Source organism: Labrus bergylta, chromosome 10 (assembly GCF_963930695.1).
Source record: "Labrus bergylta chromosome 10, fLabBer1.1, whole genome shotgun sequence".
NCBI classification, from domain to species: Eukaryota; Metazoa; Chordata; class Actinopteri; order Labriformes; family Labridae; genus Labrus; species Labrus bergylta.
The window spans coordinates 4,289,927-4,309,326 of NC_089204.1; the positions used below are offsets into that span (position 1 = coordinate 4,289,927).

Sequence of the window (19,400 nt, forward strand, 5' to 3'; positions counted from 1 at the left end):
AATTTTCATCGATTGATGACAACGAATGTTTCACTACTTCATTGTTTTTGTTTCCCAACAAGCAGCGTGTGTTTTTTTCCTTTTTTCAACTGTAGCTCGAGATAATAATGTAAAAGTTTACTTCAAGTACATATGTTGTATTAGATTTGGCTTGAAACCTGAAACTACTTTCAATGGCAGATATCTGCAGAGTGTAGCAGATCATGTGCAGTAACCATTTGTAGACGACACATTGTCACACTTTAATGCACCCACAAAAACCACCATGCTTGACTAATGGTTGTACGCACTGTGTGTAGCTTTAAAGTTACACGTTTGATTTATCAGTCAAAAGATTCTTCCGTCCTCTGATATAGAAGTTTCCAGCCGTGTTTTATTACTTTGCAGCTTTAATTCACTTACGGAAAGAAAAGGTGACCTACAAGAAATATTTCAACGGCTTTAATTCAAACGGAAAATGTCCAAATAAATCTTAAGAAAAAAAGCAAATGGATTACAAGTAATGCTTCAGGGTCTAATGGGATTGGCTCGGCAAATGACCGCGATCGATAATCACGCTGTAGCTCGACTCGTGTATCACATAAAACAACAAGTTGAGATTTTAATTATATACATGTTAGTATGTTTTCCTGAAAGAGATATAAAAGAGTCAGTATGCAGAGTGTGTTTGGTGAATCCAGTGTATTCAACAATGTGTTCTTTCTTTTCTTTCAGCATGTGCAATGAGTTCTCACAGATATTCCAGCTCTGTCAGTTTGTTATGGTAAGCAGAGCAGATCTCCACTTCTTGCCCTTTAAGCAGTGTTTTAAAAGTTATTGATGGTTAAACACCAGTGTTTGTTCTTCAGCCCTTTGTCTTCTAATTGATTGCACCTTTAGGAAAACTCCCAGAATGCCCCTCTGGTCCACGCCACCCTGGAGACCCTCTTACGTTTCCTAAACTGGATTCCTCTAGGGTACATCTTTGAAACCAAACTGATCAGCACATTGGTGTACAAGGTGTGTGCGCAGTGTCGAGTATCAAGTGATTTGTGCCAGAATAAAGTGTTTGCAAAACAAATCCTCCCTCATGGGTTTGCAGGGATATGCCAAGCAAGATTAAAATTCCTTAAAGTAATTGCTGTTTTATGCTCACAAGTTGTTAAACAAAACTCAAAATTTCTGTTCATTGTTTTCAGTTCTTGAACGTGCCCATGTTTCGCAACGTGACTCTGAAGTGCCTCACAGAGATTGCCGGTGTGAGCGTCAGCCAGTATGAAGAGCAGTTTGTCACACTCTTCACGCTGACCATGTGTCAACTCAAACAGGTGAGCCCAGATGAGACGACGCTTAGGGTGTCATTTCTTGTCGTGAAGACACTAATCATGGTCATCAATGTGATCCGTATCCGTGCAGATGCTGCCTCTGAACACCAACATCCGTCTGGCCTACGCCAACGGGAAAGATGACGAGCAGAACTTTATCCAGAACCTCAGTCTGTTCCTCTGTACGTTTCTTAAAGAACACGGCCAGCTCATCGAGAAGAGACTCAACCTCAGAGAAACATTAATGGAGGTAAGAATTCTGTCTAGTGTGGGCCTAATGGTTAGTTTGTGTGCCCCATGTACAGAGGCTACAGTCCTTGAAGCGGTCTGCCAAGGTTCAAATCTGACCTGTGGCTACTTTGCTGCATGTCGTTCCCCACTCTCTCTCTCCCTGATTCCTGACTCTATCCACTGTCCTGTCTCTGTAATAAAGGCATAACAAGCCCAAAAGTGAATCTTTAAATAATTCTGCCTTGTGGTGCTTTATATTTTGAGACAGGCTGAACAGTTGATGTGGTGACAATATCAGGGAAATCATAAACCAGTCCCCCAACTGTGAATCTCCTGAGGCCTAACGGTTCCCTATGTCCTTTCTCAGGCCCTTCACTACATGCTACTGGTATCAGAAGTGGAAGAGACGGAGATCTTCAAAATCTGTCTGGAGTATTGGAACCACTTGGCTGCTGAGCTCTACAGAGAGAGTCCGTTCTCTACGTCCACGTCACCTCTGCTGTCAGGCAACCAGCACTTTGACGTGCCGCCGCGCAGACAGCTCTATCTGCCTGTGCTTTCCAAGGTACGTCGCATAGCCAATCACAGGACACCTTCACTGATTTATTGAAGAACCTGTAGGCCCTGATTTTCACTTAATGGTAGTGCATTCACAGAGGCATTCACTGTCATCTAAATTAACTGTTTGTAAGTGTTATTGGCCTCACAGACAGAGACTAGGGCTTAAACAGACTGACAGAGAATGTGATGTGGACAACAAGATGTAGATGACATACGCAATACATTTAAGTTTCAGTAACAGTGTTCAGGGAGAAGGTAAGCTAACGCCAACTAACCAAACATACATGTTCATAAGCATATAAAGCCAGTCTGACCAATATTTTAAAACATAAATTCTAGTTAAATGCTTAATGTCATCATTACTCTTCTTATGGGTGTGTTAGCACTAGACATGTGCACAATTAGTCAACTAAGAAATTAATGGCATCATGCTCTCTAATCTGCACCAGAATTGCTAGTTGGTTGAACTAATTATAAACATTTTAATTAATGTAAGGCCTGAGGAAGATCTTGTAGATCGAAACGTTTCCCTGTTTAAAAATAATTGCCTGATGGGAGCTGATCCGTGTGCAGACCTTTCTTTTTTTAATGCAATTAATGTAGGCCAACATTGCCGGTTAAATGTTGAGTCCTAGCTGTAATACAGCCATCTGCCACTAGCTGGGTCTATAGCTACATTTAATTGGGCCTGCTCTCTGTTTTAACTTTATTTTATATACTTAATCCCTGAGGGAAGTTCTAGTTTTACACTGTTATTGAGAGACATGCTTCTCACAGACAGGCCCAAAATACACACACATGCACCAACAGGATCTGTGGACATGCATTAGTGGAGAGATGTCAGAGTGGGGCTGCTACACAGGGAGAGCACCAGAGCTCTTGGGGGTTCAGTGCCTTACTCAAGGGCACTTCAGCAGTTATCGGGAAGTTACCTGCAACCCTCTGGTTCCCAGCCCAAGTCCGAACAGACTGAAAATTGACCAATAGCATCACAACACAGAACACCGTAACTACACAGATTTTGAAGTTACTGCATAACAAAGCAAACTGAAGTCTTAACCTTAGTGTAAGATAAAAGACGTCAAGAATTTTTATTTTATTTGTAAAACACCATTTAAACACAACAGAATTCCTGCTGTAAGCCTTTAGATTGCTATTAAAATGTGCAATGCAAAAACTGTGAATTCTGAAATGCAACTTCTTGCATTGATTGTGCACAGCAGTTCAGGGCAGGATTGTTTGTGATTATGTAACATGGAGAGCCTCAACTTGCAGTCATACTAGAATCAGTTGGCTCAGATCAACAACAGGTGGCTGCTGAAGTGCTGCTAAAAGAGCTACTTACTAGTTAAAACTTAACTGGAAATCAGCAGCTTGTTCAGCAAAATAACATCCAATAGTGTGTTTTTATTTTATGATAATGGCATTTCATAACAGTGTGTGTGTGTGTGTGTGTGTGTGTGTGTGTGTGTGTGTGTGTGTGTGTGTGTGTGTGTGTGTGTGTGTGTGTGTGTGTGTGTGTGTGTGTGTGTGTGTGTGTGTGTGTGTGTGTGTGTGTGTGTGTGTGTGTGTGTGTGTGTGTGTGTGTGTGTGTGTGTGTGTGTGTGTGTGTGTGTGTGTGTGTGTGTGTGTGTGTGTGTGTGTGTGTGTGTGTGTGTGTGTGTGTGTGTGTGTGTGTGTGTGTGTGTGTGTGTGTGGCTATAAGAGCTCAGTGTAAATGATCCTGTATACACACTCAGGTTGCACACTCCGACGTGTGTAAGTGCTGACAGGTATTTTATCTCTTGCAACAGGTGCGTCTGCTTATGGTGAGTCGGATGGCAAAGCCGGAGGAGGTGCTTGTGGTTGAGAACGACCAGGGAGAGGTGGTGAGAGAGTTCATGAAGGACACTGACTCCATAAACCTCTACAAGAATATGAGGGAAACCCTGGGTAAGACTTGAAAGCATCTCAGTCATTAGCGTTCCCTGTATTTATGTTTTCTTTGCCCGTTGTTTAATTCATCAGGACCACTGACAGTTACATGATTATAGACGTGTAAATCAGTCCAGGAACACTTTCACAGATAACACTGCATACTCCTTGTTTAAATCAGCCCAGAGATGAGCTATCAGCTTCAGTTTGCCCACCTATTGTAAAAGTTCCCTTTTATGCTCTGCCGCCCTGCAGTGTACCTGACTCACTTGGATTACGCAGACACAGAACGCATCATGACAGAGAAGCTTCACAACCAGGTGAACGGCACTGAGTGGTCCTGGAAGAACCTCAACACACTGTGCTGGGCCATCGGGTCCATCAGCGGAGCGATGCACGAAGAGGACGAGAAGAGGTTCCTGGTCACAGTCATCAAGGTGCAGAAACGACAACATGCTCCGTGTTGTAGTGCTTACATTTAAACACACAGAGATCTACCAAACTTATAAGACCACCTCTACACTTTACCTTTGTTATTTTAAAACAAATTTATTTTACAAAGTTTATGTTCACATTTGTTTTGGAGTCTGAAAACAGAGACACCCACATTTTCTTGCAAGTAGGATTTTTACCACTTGGATGTCCTTCCCTGATTGGTAACGTCATATTTTGTGACCCTTCAAACAAGTAAAACCAACGCCAGCCTTGTCTTTTGCCGACCAACTAAACGTCAACATGAGATATATGACTTGTAAATATAGCCTTGGTTATTTACTTGGGCTTGGATCGTAATATCGAAGCATTTTTTAAATGAGTAGTTTATCTTTTGACTGATTAACAGTATATAAACCCCTTTATATAAAGCCATTGTGCCTTTGGCGGAGGATTATCTGTGATTGTAAATAAAACCTTGTTTGTCTCAGGATCTGCTGGGCCTCTGTGAGCAGAAGAGAGGGAAGGACAACAAGGCCATCATCGCCTCCAACATCATGTACATCGTCGGCCAGTATCCTCGCTTCCTAAGAGCCCACTGGAAGTTCCTCAAAACTGTGGTCAACAAACTCTTTGAGTTCATGCATGGTGAGAGAAGACAGATTTTATTTTTCAACTTGAGTGCATTTATTTGGTTTCAGAAAGTGTGATGCAAAAGTACTTTTATGTCTAATATCACCCTCCATGTCCCTTCCTCATCAGAGACCCACGACGGTGTTCAGGATATGGCCTGTGACACTTTCATCAAGATCGCCCAGAAGTGCCGGCGCCACTTCATCCAGGTGCAGGTGGGAGAGGTGATGCCTTTCATTGATGAGATCCTCAACAACATCAACACAATCATCTGTGATCTTCAACCTCAACAGGTCAGACAATACATTCCAGTTATTCGTAGAATTCTGCTGACTTTGCTCCCTTTGCACTCTGACAGTTTTGTGTTTGGTTTCAGGTGCACACGTTCTATGAAGCAGTAGGTTACATGATCGGAGCTCAGACCGATCAGGCTGTACAAGAACACCTCATAGAAAAATACATGTTGCTTCCCAACCAAGTGTGGGACAGCATCATTCAGCAGGCCACCAAGGTAAGAGATGACTAAATGATTACATTTACCAGTTCATATGTCAGAACATTTTGTTAAAATATAAACTTCACCCCCTCAGAACGTGGACATCTTGAAGGACCCAGAGACTGTGAAACAGTTGGGCAGCATCCTGAAGACCAACGTCCGAGCCTGTAAGGCGGTGGGACACCCTTTCGTCATCCAGCTTGGACGGATTTACCTCGACATGCTCAACGTCTACAAGTGCCTAAGCGAGAACATCTCTGCTGCCATTCAGACTAATGGTAAGGGAGGTGTGTCTTTGTATCATACAGCTGACTGATCACTTATATGTGCATTCATCCAGTTTACTCCATGAGAACAAATGATTTGATTATTCAGGTATCTGATGAGTAGAAGGATAGATGGTTTACATTTGTGTACGATGTCTTCTTCCATCATCAGGATTTCTTCAAACTGTAGGGCGATAAATACAGATGTGGATCTTTTTTTAACAAGCCCTACTGAAGACTCTGTCTCCATCTTCTCAGAGATGTTTCCAGCGTTTGTCACACATTTGTGACATGACTCGTACAAATCATTCACTGTGTCACTAGGATTATAACTAGGAGTTCTGCAATGTTAGTTCGTTTGTCTAATGCTTTATAGTTTGCTTCTCTGTGCTGTGCCTTGCCTTTTGGGAGAGTTGTTGTTTCATTTGTTTAAAGATCCGTACACGGCAGAGACTGTGTCGTTTTATTGTTGTTTAGGCATGCAGGGATTTGTACGAGTTCAGCATGGTCTCAGTGGGTTGCCAGGTTTGAAGATTACCCAAATGCCTTTAAAACAATGTATTAACACTTTATCATTATATTGAAAGAGTTTGGCAATGGCATTTCAGCGCTTTATTGGGTGTTCCAGCAGTAGTGATTTTCACGTCTTAATTTAAGCTTTCACATTATGTCCTTGTCTTCAGGAGGATTTTAGTATTACTTTTGCATTTTGTTTTGGGTCCACAAAGACTGTCTCCTTTTTCTAACTGTGTATGCGCCTGTTTTTGGTGACTCATCTCTGCATCTTTCTGAGCTTTAAAGGGAGGAGAGATGCCGTATGAGGTCTGTCAGTACTGATCAAATATCAAGGATTTTTCTACTCGCATTGGCTGCTGATTCAGAGCAGAGAAGAAATGGTGATCTGTGCAGGAAGAATGAACCTTTTATGAAGCTTGAACAAATATTCTACCTTTTTAAGACACAGAGTAGAGTGGAAAAAGTTCACTGCATACGGCGTTCCCTAAGAAAACAAATGTGATATGTAACAATCAAATCATTACATTTATATATGGTGTCAGATGCAATACTGTTTTCACTGTTGAAAATCACAGCTTCTCATTAGATACCGTCAAACATCATAATTATTCATCATGTTGTTACAAAATCCCACACATAGATCCTCACAAGAAAACTTGTTTATTAAAGTGCTAATGTTTCTTTTCCATGTAGTATCTTCAGTACATGTGTCTTGTTTGTGTTGCAGGTGAGATGGTGACCAAACAGCCCCTGATCCGGAGTATGAGAACAGTGAAACGAGAGACGCTGAAACTGATCTCAGGGTGGGTCAGCAGATCAAACGACCCGCAGATGGTGAGAAATGGCTCTTAATTCATTCTCAAATGTAGAGTCATGTGACAGTGAGTGGAGTTGCATCTGCAGTTGTCCGGAGATGAATTCACAAAGAAGACCTTTATTTCGGCGTCTATTTGAGTCAAGGTGACCTGAGAATTGTCTCGATACAAAAAGCCTTTCGAGTATTTTTAACACTGCAGTGTCCATGCCCTCTGACGACTTTTTAGATGAGCTGTTTTTACTGAAGAACTCCTCACAATCAGGTCTCAAACTATTCCACACCTGGCCTTTAGCTCACATTGGCTGAATGTCCGTCTGAGACTTATTGTAAGCGCTGGAAATCCCACATTTAGTTTGGGATGTTGTTGACTTCTGGTTAAACGTGCAGGAGGTGGAGGAGGACTCTTTAATCTGTAACATTTTTGGCGTTAAAGTTACTTATGGTTGTCAAGATACCAGATTTGTAAACTTGGATACAATTTAAATTGAAATGAAACCATATTGAAAACTGTTTTAATACCACAGCAACAAAAAATAGAAACCGTAGTAGGCACCCATTATTGGCTCATTTCTTGTTATTAATCACCAAAAAATGCAATCAAACTCCTGCACATCGTCTTGCACAAATACTTTGGAAACATAAATGTGCTATTTAGTGTGGCTGTGTATTTCACCCAACCTCACAATACATATACCGATACCTAGGCCACAATACGAAATAAATATTGTGATACATGCTGGTTTTGGTTAATGAGCGCGTCCTTCAAAGAATTCACTAATCATCTGTTCTTTATTGTTGAGAATAACAGTTTACAACAAGAGTAATAACAAGAGTTTTAATGATCCCACAACTTTTAACACTCAAGTCAGATCCTCAGAGATCCTATATTCTTTAATTTTAAAACTTAAAATAACTTCCAGTGTGGTCTCTCACACTGCAGATACTGTTCAGATACTGTTGAACAGACGAGCTGGGATATCATGGCTCACACTCATTAAGCAGCTGTCCCCAGCCTTCATTATCATCAACCCTGTACAGACGCAGTCTTTACAAATAAAGCTTAAAGGTGCTTTTGTGATCTTTTGAACCCTTTCACAAGTTGAGGGATATTTTGAGCGTCATTCAGTGCCGGTTGGGGCGGCACACACTGACCCCGTGTAGCGAGACTAGCCGTTGTTGCTAGCGACTTATGTGTACACAGAGGTTAGCTGTATTTTACGGCGTTTTTAAAAAGCTTGCACATTACATGACTCATGTCCAACTCCAGACTTCCTGACGCTTGTAAAAATCCAAAACGACCCCATAAGCTTTGCTTTCAGTTTTGCTCGCTGCTGGATAGTTTCTCATCCATGCTCGTTTGTTTTGATTTGGAACGTGCCTCGCATCATGTGGTTGGCTTCTACTGCCGCCTATTGGCTTCATCAGGGATCAGGGTGGCTCTCCTAATCACAGAGCGGTTTTACAGTTTAGAGAGGGTAGGTTGGGATGGACTGCTTATTTTGCTCGTGTATAGTGTAGCAGACAACATCTGTCTGAGTAGAGAGAGCATTTTCTTTTTATTAAGTCAAAAATCAAACCTTGGTCACACATGGATTTATGATATTATTCTTTATTTTTTCCAACTAAAGGTATGTCTGCTTTTAAGCATTCATGTGTTTACATCCCTGACCAAATACCAGCATACTTAAAGGAAATACTTAATGAAGCATACAGCTGTGATGTTTGCTCACTCTGTCCTCAGACGATCCTGTTCACCGTGACAATCGATGAAACAGTCGACAGTAGAAAAGAAGTAGAACTAATCCAGCTGCTATTTTCAGATCAAACACAAAGATTTCTGCCCTCAGCTGTGTTTTTATCTGCCTAACAATTGAAGATGTAGCTTCATAGTGAGTCAAAGTTTCTAGACGTGCAGATATTTAAGCTGCATCTTTAGTCATTTTTCTCAAACTTCTGTTAAGGTGGATGCTCCTGTCTTTTGGTGCATGTCGTTCCCTTTTGATTCCTCCTATTTTCTTTTACCAGGTCGGAGAGAACTTTGTTCCACCACTGCTGGACGCCGTCCTCATTGACTACCAGCGCAACGTCCCTGCTGCCCGCGAGCCCGAGGTCCTCAGCACCATGGCAACAATCGTCAACAAGCTGGGAGGACACATCACCAGTGAGATCCCCCAGATCTTTGATGCTGTCTTCGAGTGCACCCTAAACATGATCAACAAGGTGAGCCACCCTCTGTTTAAACCTGACAGGGTGATTCATATTTGACCTTTTCACCAAACTGGTGAAATGAAAATTAGACCAACATTCAACCTGCATTTAAGCTTCTTCAATGTCCTCTTTTTGGGGGTGTTTTATTTTGCGTAAATCTGTATGGATAAATGTTCTTCCTCGTCTTTATTGGCAAATTGACTTGTCCTGCCAATGCTGTCCCCTCATGAACGTGCACAGCTGAAGGCTTTTGCTTAATTAAGAGCAAAACAAAGACATCTCCAAGGTAACCAGAAAATATAGATTTTCCCTGAGATCTTCAGGGAGCTAAAACGGCTGAATGGGGTTATGCTGAAAGGTAGTCCTTGGAGGAGACTAACGCATGGTGTGTTCATCACTTTATAATTTAAACTGATGGGTGACATGCTAGACTACGATGCATGTAAACACCACACTGTATAGCCGTTTTCACATATGCACTCCGGATAATATCTAGATATTTACAGAAGGAACACCCCAGAGATTCTCCCGACCTAGCCGTTCACATATGCTCCTCATAGCGGGCAACTTTCCCTGTCAGAGGGGAGGAGGTGCGGTGGGATTTCCTGAGGTAAGACGTGATGTAAATAAAAAACGCAGAAGTAGCGGCCGTAGCAACAGAGTCCGCTACACAACGTTATAATGAGAATATTTGTCTTTATATCAATGCTATGTGTAATCCAATGGAATGACAACATTCAAAAAAGAGAGGAGAACAACATACTGATGAACAGAAAACATGATGCAGCCGTTTAATTACGTGCACGGAGATCGTAGAGGTCGTGGGCAGACACTTTAGGCAGTCACTATATAAACGTCATTCTTTTTTCATTGGCTCAAATTGAAATTTCCGGAGTATATTCGGCTGCGTTCAGACATCAGCTCACTTGGATATTCTGTGGAAAAAATACTAGGGGTCTGGCCGGATAAACTCCGGGTAAAGTCTGCACAAAAAATGTGTCTGTTTGCGTTCACACATAGCCTAAAGAACCTCCGGGTAGCCAAATCTCTGGAGTTTTTCAGGAGATTTCTGTATGTGTGAAAAGGGTTTATTAGATCACATCCTATGTCAGCTGTTGTCCAAACAAAATCCTCAATTTGAAAGATTACGGTACATCAGAGTGAAAACAAAAATGTGCATGTTAAGGCAGCCAGTGTCTTTCATTCACATGTAACTAGCTGCTTCTTATTTGCCCTTGCAGCTGAAATCAGTTTGAGTATTCAATTTATATTATATATTTTTTTGTGCACATGCAGTGGAGACTGAACATAAAACTACAGATCAGTTTCTCCATACAGTTCAGCTGCTCATTACTGCTTTAAGGATTTTAACTACATACAACTTGACAAAAGAATCTGTGATAGGAAAATGTGTATAACACTGCCTCTGAAAACTATTGCTATATATATATATATATGTGTGTGTGTATATATGTAGGTTGCAGTTGAAAAAAAGTAGGTCATGCCTGTTCTACTTGAGCCATGAAGCAGACTAGTCGAGGAATGCAGACTGACAGTATTTAAACTTTTTTCACCCTCCTGCCCTTTTTTGTGATTTTTGAAAGATTGTGTAGCAATTATTTAAACATCATATTTTTATAAACAGCTCACCTTACCAGGGGGGAAATTGGCAGCTGCCCCTATTGGTAATCCAGTTTTAAAGCTAATAACAAACTAAAGCATTAATCACATTTCTGATTCTGATGAGAGATTTGTTTCAAATTGTGATTGGTACAGTCTTAATAAGGCAAATCTAGCCTTCTGCTTTTGTCAGCCTCTAGTGGTGTCATCTGTCAGTCAAAACAAGTGGTATACAAAGGCTGTCGAGCATTATCCAACACACCCACTACCGCCTGTATCTCTGACTTCAGTGTAATATCTGAATGAAACCTCTAATATCGACTGTTTTGGTTGCATTGGGGAAAAACTGCAAATTAAAGAAGTGACTCAAGAGGTTAGCAGAACAATGAGAAACTGGACATGTTTGTAAGCCTCCTTCTTGTTGATCTAGTTTTTATAAACTCATTATTTAATCTGTGTAAATGTATTCAAACGATCTATCTGTTGTGTTTCTCTGTCAGAACTTTGAGGAGTTTCCCGAGCACAGGACTCACTTCTTCTATCTACTCCAAGCTGTAAACTCTCACTGCTTCCCTGCATTCCTCGCCATCCCCCCTGCACAGTTCAAGCTAGTGCTGGACTCCATCATCTGGGCCTTCAAACACACTATGAGGAACGTGGCCGACACTGGTGAGTCTGCACACACACACACACACACACACACACACACACACACACACACACACACACACACACTCACACAGACACACACTCACACATTTTGCTACATATTTGAATGGTTACACTGAGCAACAAAGCCTGGAGCATGAATACTAGATGATGTAAAACTATCTGTGTGTTGTGTCTCATCCTGTCACGATGGCATTATCGTCTTCAAACAGCAGCAACACTTTGGTTTAAAAGGCAGAAAGCTGACTCTGCAGGTTCACTGTGACACTTAAGCTCAGCTCACTCAGATCAACATGTCAGGTTAGGTTTGTGGGAAGACGTGAGGAGGTAAATAATCAGAGCGCCAGAACTTTACATATTCCTGAAACCAATTTTCCCTAAATGATTTTAAAGCTTGTCTACATCAAAGAGTTGGTTCTTTACTTCGATTTTGTTATCTGTAGTTGTTGCTGGTATTATGAACACCATGAAAATCTTAAAATATTGAAAAAAATATATACTGGTACTCTGTTTTTGCACCATTCAAGTAGAGAAGAAGTAACAAACTTAAAATGTATCCACAAACTGTAAAAAACTAAATTAAGAATATATACATCTAAATATAAATGACACAGACTTGTAATGTTAAAACACATTATTTCGGAAAACAAAGTTTTTGTTTTGAAATCACCAGTACGACCTCAGTAATGAAATTGAGTCAGTGGTGATTCATGAGTCTGTTGGAGCCCGAGGCTAAATACAAAATATCATCACCAATATGTTATAAATAATCTGACACCCACAATAAGCATGCAAAATCTAAACTTTTTTTAATTTCAGTTTTTTCGGCCCTCCAGAGCCCCCCTACGGCCCCAAACAGTTGCCTGTTGACAAGCTGCTCCTCTGACTAAAGTATAAACTAGAGTTAATCGATTAGAATAACTTGATCCCTGAAGGATATTTTGTGAATGTTACATTTTTCATGGTTGTATACTAATTTTTCCTCTGAGTAAAGATAATTGCATTTTCAGGGGTGCTAGCGGTTATATTGCGCACTTTATGTACAGAGGCAATAGTCCTCATCGCAGCCACCGTGGGTTAGAATCTGACCTCCGCCATGTGCTGCATGTCATCCCCCACTCTCTCCTCCCAACATTTCCTGTCTTTAGCTCTCCCAACTAACAAAGGCCTTCAAAAAATAATACTCAGTGGTTTTTTTGGGGTTTTTTTCTCAATACTTCAGCTGGACTGAGGATACGTGAAGTGGCTGCACACCAAACTGAGGCTTTAATCATGAGCTTAGCTTGTTGGGCTGGGCTTGTTAAAGATTTAAATTCTGTCAGTGTTTGTCATCTGCAGGCTTTTATTGTTATTTTAAAGGTATCCAAATTACCTGCTTAGGTCTCCTCCTCTCTAAAACAAACTGAGCCTGTGATTAAAACCGGTAAAGACACAAGAAACAAGCAGCTTCAGGGTAAAGTTCTGTGTTTCTCTGATGCTCTGGTTGCCTTTAATACTGACTAAACTCTCACAGTTTGTTTTTTTGTTTTTGTTTGTTTGATAAAGATTAACACTTGGGCTTTTTGTGCCCTTATTAAATGAGAGTGGGAAAGAGACTAGAGTAGCACACCGGGAAGAGAGAAAGTGAATGACATGCAGGAAATGCATAGAGAGGCGTAGTGGAACCCGGTCCCACCACCTTGAGTACTACAGCCTCTGTCCATGGGGCTCAGCTGAGGACATAACCGCTAGGCCATCCGGCGCCCCAGCTTGTTGCTCTTTAAATTTAAAAGCCATTTTGGAAAAACTCTGCAAGCTTTAGTGTACATGGCCGCCTGTTTATCTATTCATTAGTTAAGCTTAAGTTCTACAAACATACAAAAATCCCCTCTATCCTGGAATGGTTTAAGCAGATCTCTGTTCCAAACACTTTTTCAATGTGTCCTGGGACGACGGGAAACCACGAGTCTTAAGCCCTGTGAGAAATGTGCAGGACGTTGAAAGTGTGTTTCTGCTCATGCAGGTCTGCAGATCCTGTACACGATGCTGCAGAACGTGGCCCAGGAGGAAGCAGCCGCTCAGAGCTTCTACCAGACGTATTTCTGTGATATCCTACAACACATCTTCTCTGTAGTCACGGACACGTCACACACGGCGGGTGAGTTCACACACGAGTGAGCCGGCTTTAAACACTCCAACATCTGGCTTAGCTCCTGGACGATTAATGAATGTATCCAATTAAAGGGTGTGTTGGTGTATGTGTTCTGCAGGCCTGACGATGCATGCGTCCATCCTGGCCTACATGTTTAACCTGGTGGAGGAGGGAAAGATCACCACAGTGCTAAACCCCGCCAGCCCCACAAACAACCAGGGCTTCATCCAGGAGTATGTGGCCAACCTGCTCAAGACTGCCTTCCCTCACTTACAAGAGTGAGTATGAACACACACCCGCACACACACTATCTGTGCTTTAGTAACATACACATTTGTTTACCATGGCTGTTTTTGTGTTTGTTTAGTGCTCAGGTGAAGGTGTTTGTGACCGGCCTGTTCAGCTTAAATCAGGACATTCCTGCCTTCAAGGAGCACCTGAGGGACTTCCTGGTCCAGATAAAGGTGAGGCTCAGGCTGCTTCACTCATTTAGAAACGGCTAATGTAGAGGTCAGAATCAGAGAATACTTTAATTAACTCCAAGGAGAAGAACAAGTCGCTCCACTCCCAAGGTCATACACAATAATCACTGTTTATTTCCCATTATTTAAATGTGAGTATTGATACCTTTAAAGCTGTGCCTCTGTTGCTTCCACATGTTGGGGAATAATTAATCAAGTAACAAAGCATTTTTTTTAAATGTTTTGAATTGCTTACAAAACGATGTAATCTTTTAGAGCAAATTCACTCAAGGTATATGTCCACTTAAAGTGTTTGGTTTTATCTCTGTCAGGATCAGATGGTTATTTTTAGTTTACTGAAGGATTGTTCCCCCACAGATATAAGTCATCTTTTAAGAGTAAAACCTTTCTCTTTTTTTAAAGTTAAAACAGCCGCAACATCGCTCTCTTCAAAGCAACCACACTCCACTGAAATAAAAGGAGCAATTTTACCTCACAGAACATGGGACATGTTGTTTGTGTTGTTGTGTGACTTTTTTGTTTTTAATGGTCTGCTGTAATAATCCAACTCAGCATTAAAATACCAAAACAAACTCACACAATAACAGCCCGCCCAGCAGCTCCTGTGTTCTGCACAGTTAAATGACTGTTTTTGTCAATGGAGTCTGGTGGCTTTGGAGAGAGTGGCGTCAGAGCTGTTTCAGAACAGCAGCTTTATCAGAAGAGTCTCTCTCTGCAGGGATCCTTCCAGGGATTTAGTTAACAGAGCAACCTGTCAGTGGCACAAACACATCTTTCTAAGCAGTTTAAAAACATTTGAACTTATTCTTCTAGACATAAAAATATGTAGAGATATTAGTTTAAGGTTTTCCCTTTTAATGTATTAAATCGTCTATCTGTGTTTCTGTTTGCTGCTTAGCTGAACCTGAGTGAAAAAAGTCCTGTGCAGCTTCTGCTCTGCTGTTTGTTGTCTGTGCTGGGTGGGCTTTGTCTCCTCTCTCAGACCTTATCAGGCACCGCATAGTTAGCTGCTTAGCTGATGTTTCCACAAATAACATTTCCTGCATGGCCAGGTCGGCCTTCTAAGTGTATGGAAGGTTTGTGGCTGCTGTGGCGCTCTATTGTTGTTTTAAAGCTGCGTGTGATGGCGACACAACGATAAGATATGATTGGCCAGTTCTCATCCGTCAGTCCCAGGACCCCAGGGCGGTTTGGTGCTTAATTTGATGATCTTGTAAGAAGAAGAAAAATCAGTGTAGTCAAGATGTGGTTAAAAGACGGTCAAAGGATATGTTATTTCTTTAACTATTAATACTTAAAATATGAAGCATGTACTTTTGAACGTTCATGTTTTCATTGAATTAAATATAATTCACTTAACAGGATAATACCACTCAGCACTAAATCACGTTTTTATTGTCCACAACATTAATTTTATTTCAGTTGTAAAGGGATCATGTAATTTGATTAATATCAATGTTTACCATTTGATGCGTCATACCAGAGTAAGCCGCACAATTAAAACGTAGCATGCCATAAAATCCAGTCCGCATGAAGACGATAGTTTGGACCTCTTTTTTTCCCTCAAAAAATAACTGGCCTTTAATCCTGTGCGATCTTAAAAACCAGATTTTTTTGTTTCTGGATTTTAAAACAGTACTGAATTAACGACACTGCACCACTAAACACATATAGTACAAACCTGTTCAATAAACAGTTGACGGCAAGTTGCCTTGAAAAATGATAAAAGTGGCAAGTGCACCAATCTCACATAAAACCGTTTTTTCATCCCTGATGCCTTTTTTTTTTTTTTTTATCAGGTAGTTAAAATATAATTTTTCTGTCACTGGGTTTTGTAGTTTCTGCCTCCACCCTTGTTTGTAGTGTTGAGTGTTGCACCAGCGCTCACAAATGGAGCAGACCTAATGTCGATTGTTAAGTGACTGGGAGGTTAGCTAGCACGACGGTTAAAGAGTGAGAGTGTGATAATATGTGGATGAAGACTTTGTGGTGACAAAGATCAGCTCATTTGCTCTCAAATGATTTTAGTTTTAGGAGAGAGAACGTGTTACCTACACAGATACTGTGGAAAAAGAATTAGCCACTGTTAGTTATAGCTGATATGTGTTTATTTATTGCATGTTTTATCTTTAGGTATTGTGCAGGTCTACAGTGAAGGGGATGTCCAGAGAAGTCAGGACTGTGCTGCAGGTTAATTGGATGGATAAAGCGGTTGTCTGAAATCTAACTGTGGTGTTTTCTTTGTGCAGGAGTTTGCAGGTGAGGACACTTCAGACCTGTTCCTGGAGGAGAGGGAGGCGTCGCTCCGTCAGGCACAGGAGGAGAAGCACAAGATCCAGATGTCAGTGCCGGGCATCCTCAACCCTCACGAGATCCCTGAGGAGATGTGTGACTGAGCCCCAGCTCTACCAAACTGTACAGTACTCCAGACAGACAGACAGACAGAAACCCTAACCACAGCAAACACAACAAAACCCAAGAGAGAGGCACTTGAGTGTGGCGGGAGGCCGCTCACCCTCTGCAGAGCGGACCGTCCCATCACATGTTTGTTGACCAAAACAATGCCAACAATATGTAAATGAGTACCGCGTCACCCTGTGGCCCTTTTTACGTAATCTGCGTTTTCTATGGAGACTTTTTGTGTTATCTTTCCAGAACTGTTAATCTTCTGTTTCGTTGGTCTCTGGCCCATCTCGAGACCTGCATGATGAGGTTGTAACGATTAGGACGACTAAACCATCTTGTTTATGTTCTGTTCCCTCCACCTCCCACCTTCTCCCCCCCTTTCCCCATATAATTGTTTATATATAAATATATTATATATACAGTCTGAGCAGGGTTTGTGTCTAGTCGGCATAGAAGCTTCTAGACACGCATGCACCGCTTGTCTGGTGTGAGAATGTGAATCTTAACGGATAATGAATGAAGGTCGAGAGATGCTGCATCACGTTTCAGCATCTGTTCTGCTTCACCTTAAAAAGTGTTTGGCTGCTGCCTGCAGGAGGTTTTTTAGGGAAAGCAAATATGTGCATATCATCCCAATTGTATAGCATCTTTAATACCATGGGAACATTTTCTCCTTTTATTCTATTGTTTATTTTTTTTGTTGTGGGTGTGTGCGCGTGTGTGCTGTCGCCTAGTCGACATCAGCGTTTTGTTTTCCTCTAAGAGGATTGTTGCTCATTTGTGAGCCTTCATTAATGGGATGTTTTAAGGAAGTGGCGGAGGTATTTATGGGTTCTTAGTTGGTTGCATCTTTATAACAACTCCTGTTTAACTCAGATGGCTTTGAAGATTTTTGAATTGTACTAATTTAGATTGTTTACCGTGAAGTAGTGTGCGTCCAGAGACACTACCTTTAGAGCAAAATGAAAAAATAAAACCGGGTTTACATTTAATTTTGTATTTTTGCATTTTTCATTTGTACCTGTTTGATTTCTGTCCAAATAAACAAAAGGCTTTTTGTCCACAGAGCAAATGAATTGCCAACGAGTTGAATTAGGAAAAGAATGTATAAATCCAAATAAGTACCCAATCTCAAATGGCAGATTTCCCTTCTCGAGGTGTTACATTTGTTGTGAACTTTTTGAACTGATTAAAGTTGAGAATTTTATAACCCCGCCTCTGCCCGGATGTTTTTATTCCACACAGTCTTTAATACAAACTCAGAATGTTAAAGTCACTATCAGGTCAGGTTTGTTTTGCTTTTATTCCTTTACTGTGATGTTTGAGCTTCTTCTCTGCAGGAGGATGTATGTGCACTGAGTGTTTTTAGTTTCTCTGTTCTCTCTTTAAAAAGATAACTGGAGTTCAGTATGCAGTGTGCTTGAAGTGAAAACCTCAAGCACACAGACGCTCAGAGGACGGACTTCAGTGAGGAGAAATCTAGTTTTCGGGTTCAAACGTTTAAAATATGTTAGTGTTTTCAAAGAGTTCATAGAGATCAGAAGGAGATGGATGTTAGAGAGTCTTATAAACAAGGTTGTAAATTTAAATCTCTGCTGCTCATTTACAAAACAGCAACAAAAACGGCTCCTAATTACCTAAACTCTACACTCCCTCTCGCCCACTACACTCTGCCAATGAAAACGTCTGATCCAACCTTCACAACAGAGCCATAAGTCTCTAACGAGACTCTTCTCCTCTGTCGCCCCCTGGTGGTGGAATGAACTTCCAAACTTTATTCAATCTGCAGAGTCCCTTTGCACCTTTAAGAAAAAGCTAAAGAGCCAGCTCTTAATGAACACCTACGACCTTAATGATGATGATGGTTTTGTTTGATAATGACGATTTCAGGATGGTTTTGATGCCGATTAGAGCTTCGGTCGATGTTGTGCTTTGCCTCTGGTCACTTCCTGTCAGCACCTGTGTCCGATCAGACTTAAAGCTGAAGTTTCCTCCGCTCTAGATCCTTGCTTGTGTTGTACTTACTCTCTGATGTCAGTCACTTTGGATTAAAGCATCTGCTAGAATTGTTTTCCATCTAAGTGGAAAATGCATATCACACCAATCCTGAAGTGAACTAAGTGCATGCAAGCCAACCTGCGGATCAGATATTTTAATTCTTTCTAACAGCATACTCCACGCTTTAGAAAACAGACTAAGCTTCATGTCGATACTTGGCCCTGTCTCTATTTTTGCAAACAAGGTCATTAAGAATGTATTCACAATCTCATCCCCTCGCGTTTTAAGACACAAAACGATTCATGCAAAGTTTTTCAATGTCTCAGAGTGAAGAGGGGATCTTAAAAACAAAGATTGTTTTAGTAGATTTTTTATTAGATTATTTATTACATCCTGACAGTGATAAATTATTGAAATCAAGCATGCAATCTAATCCTCTCTTCAGGTTTTGATCTGGATATCAATCTGCTGCTTCTCCTTTATCTTCAACACATCAACATAATTCCTGAAAAGGAAAAGTGGACGATGAGGGTGATGATGGATGTCATCTGTCCTACTTGCTGTGGCATCCAGCCATTTCCTCTCAGACACCTTTGGCCAAGGTTGGTGCGGTGTAAGCGGAGCCAGCCTCTAATCTCTGTTAACACAGCGGTCTTACATTAAAGGTTAGGATGACGCTCTGCCGCTGAAAGCTGAAACACTCGCCTGACGCAGTC

The 19,400-nt window shown here is 41.2% G+C and overlaps 1 protein-coding gene across 2 annotated transcripts in view; it reads left to right on the top strand.

Annotated features, from left to right (window-relative positions):
- The window catches only part of xpo1b (exportin 1 (CRM1 homolog, yeast) b), a 33,504-nt gene extending 15,608 nt beyond the window's left edge, over positions 1-17,896 (top strand). The window contains exons 8-25 of one of the 2 annotated variants that reach the window (XM_020651993.3): positions 715-763; positions 880-999; positions 1,179-1,307; positions 1,396-1,554; positions 1,903-2,100; positions 3,890-4,028; positions 4,266-4,447; positions 4,934-5,090; positions 5,205-5,368; positions 5,452-5,586; positions 5,666-5,858; positions 7,081-7,187; positions 9,196-9,390; positions 11,499-11,667; positions 13,670-13,804; positions 13,917-14,076; positions 14,166-14,262; positions 16,530-17,896. In XM_020651993.3, the coding sequence (XP_020507649.1) occupies positions 715-763; positions 880-999; positions 1,179-1,307; positions 1,396-1,554; positions 1,903-2,100; positions 3,890-4,028; positions 4,266-4,447; positions 4,934-5,090; positions 5,205-5,368; positions 5,452-5,586; positions 5,666-5,858; positions 7,081-7,187; positions 9,196-9,390; positions 11,499-11,667; positions 13,670-13,804; positions 13,917-14,076; positions 14,166-14,262; positions 16,530-16,676 (2,635 nt within the window). In that variant the 3' untranslated portion in view covers positions 16,677-17,896. The remainder of the gene's footprint in view (positions 1-714; positions 764-879; positions 1,000-1,178; positions 1,308-1,395; positions 1,555-1,902; positions 2,101-3,889; positions 4,029-4,265; positions 4,448-4,933; positions 5,091-5,204; positions 5,369-5,451; positions 5,587-5,665; positions 5,859-7,080; positions 7,188-9,195; positions 9,391-11,498; positions 11,668-13,669; positions 13,805-13,916; positions 14,077-14,165; positions 14,263-16,529) is intronic. The other variant, XM_020651994.3, reaches the window with a different exon arrangement.
- The last annotated feature ends 1,504 nt before the right edge of the window (positions 17,897-19,400 follow it).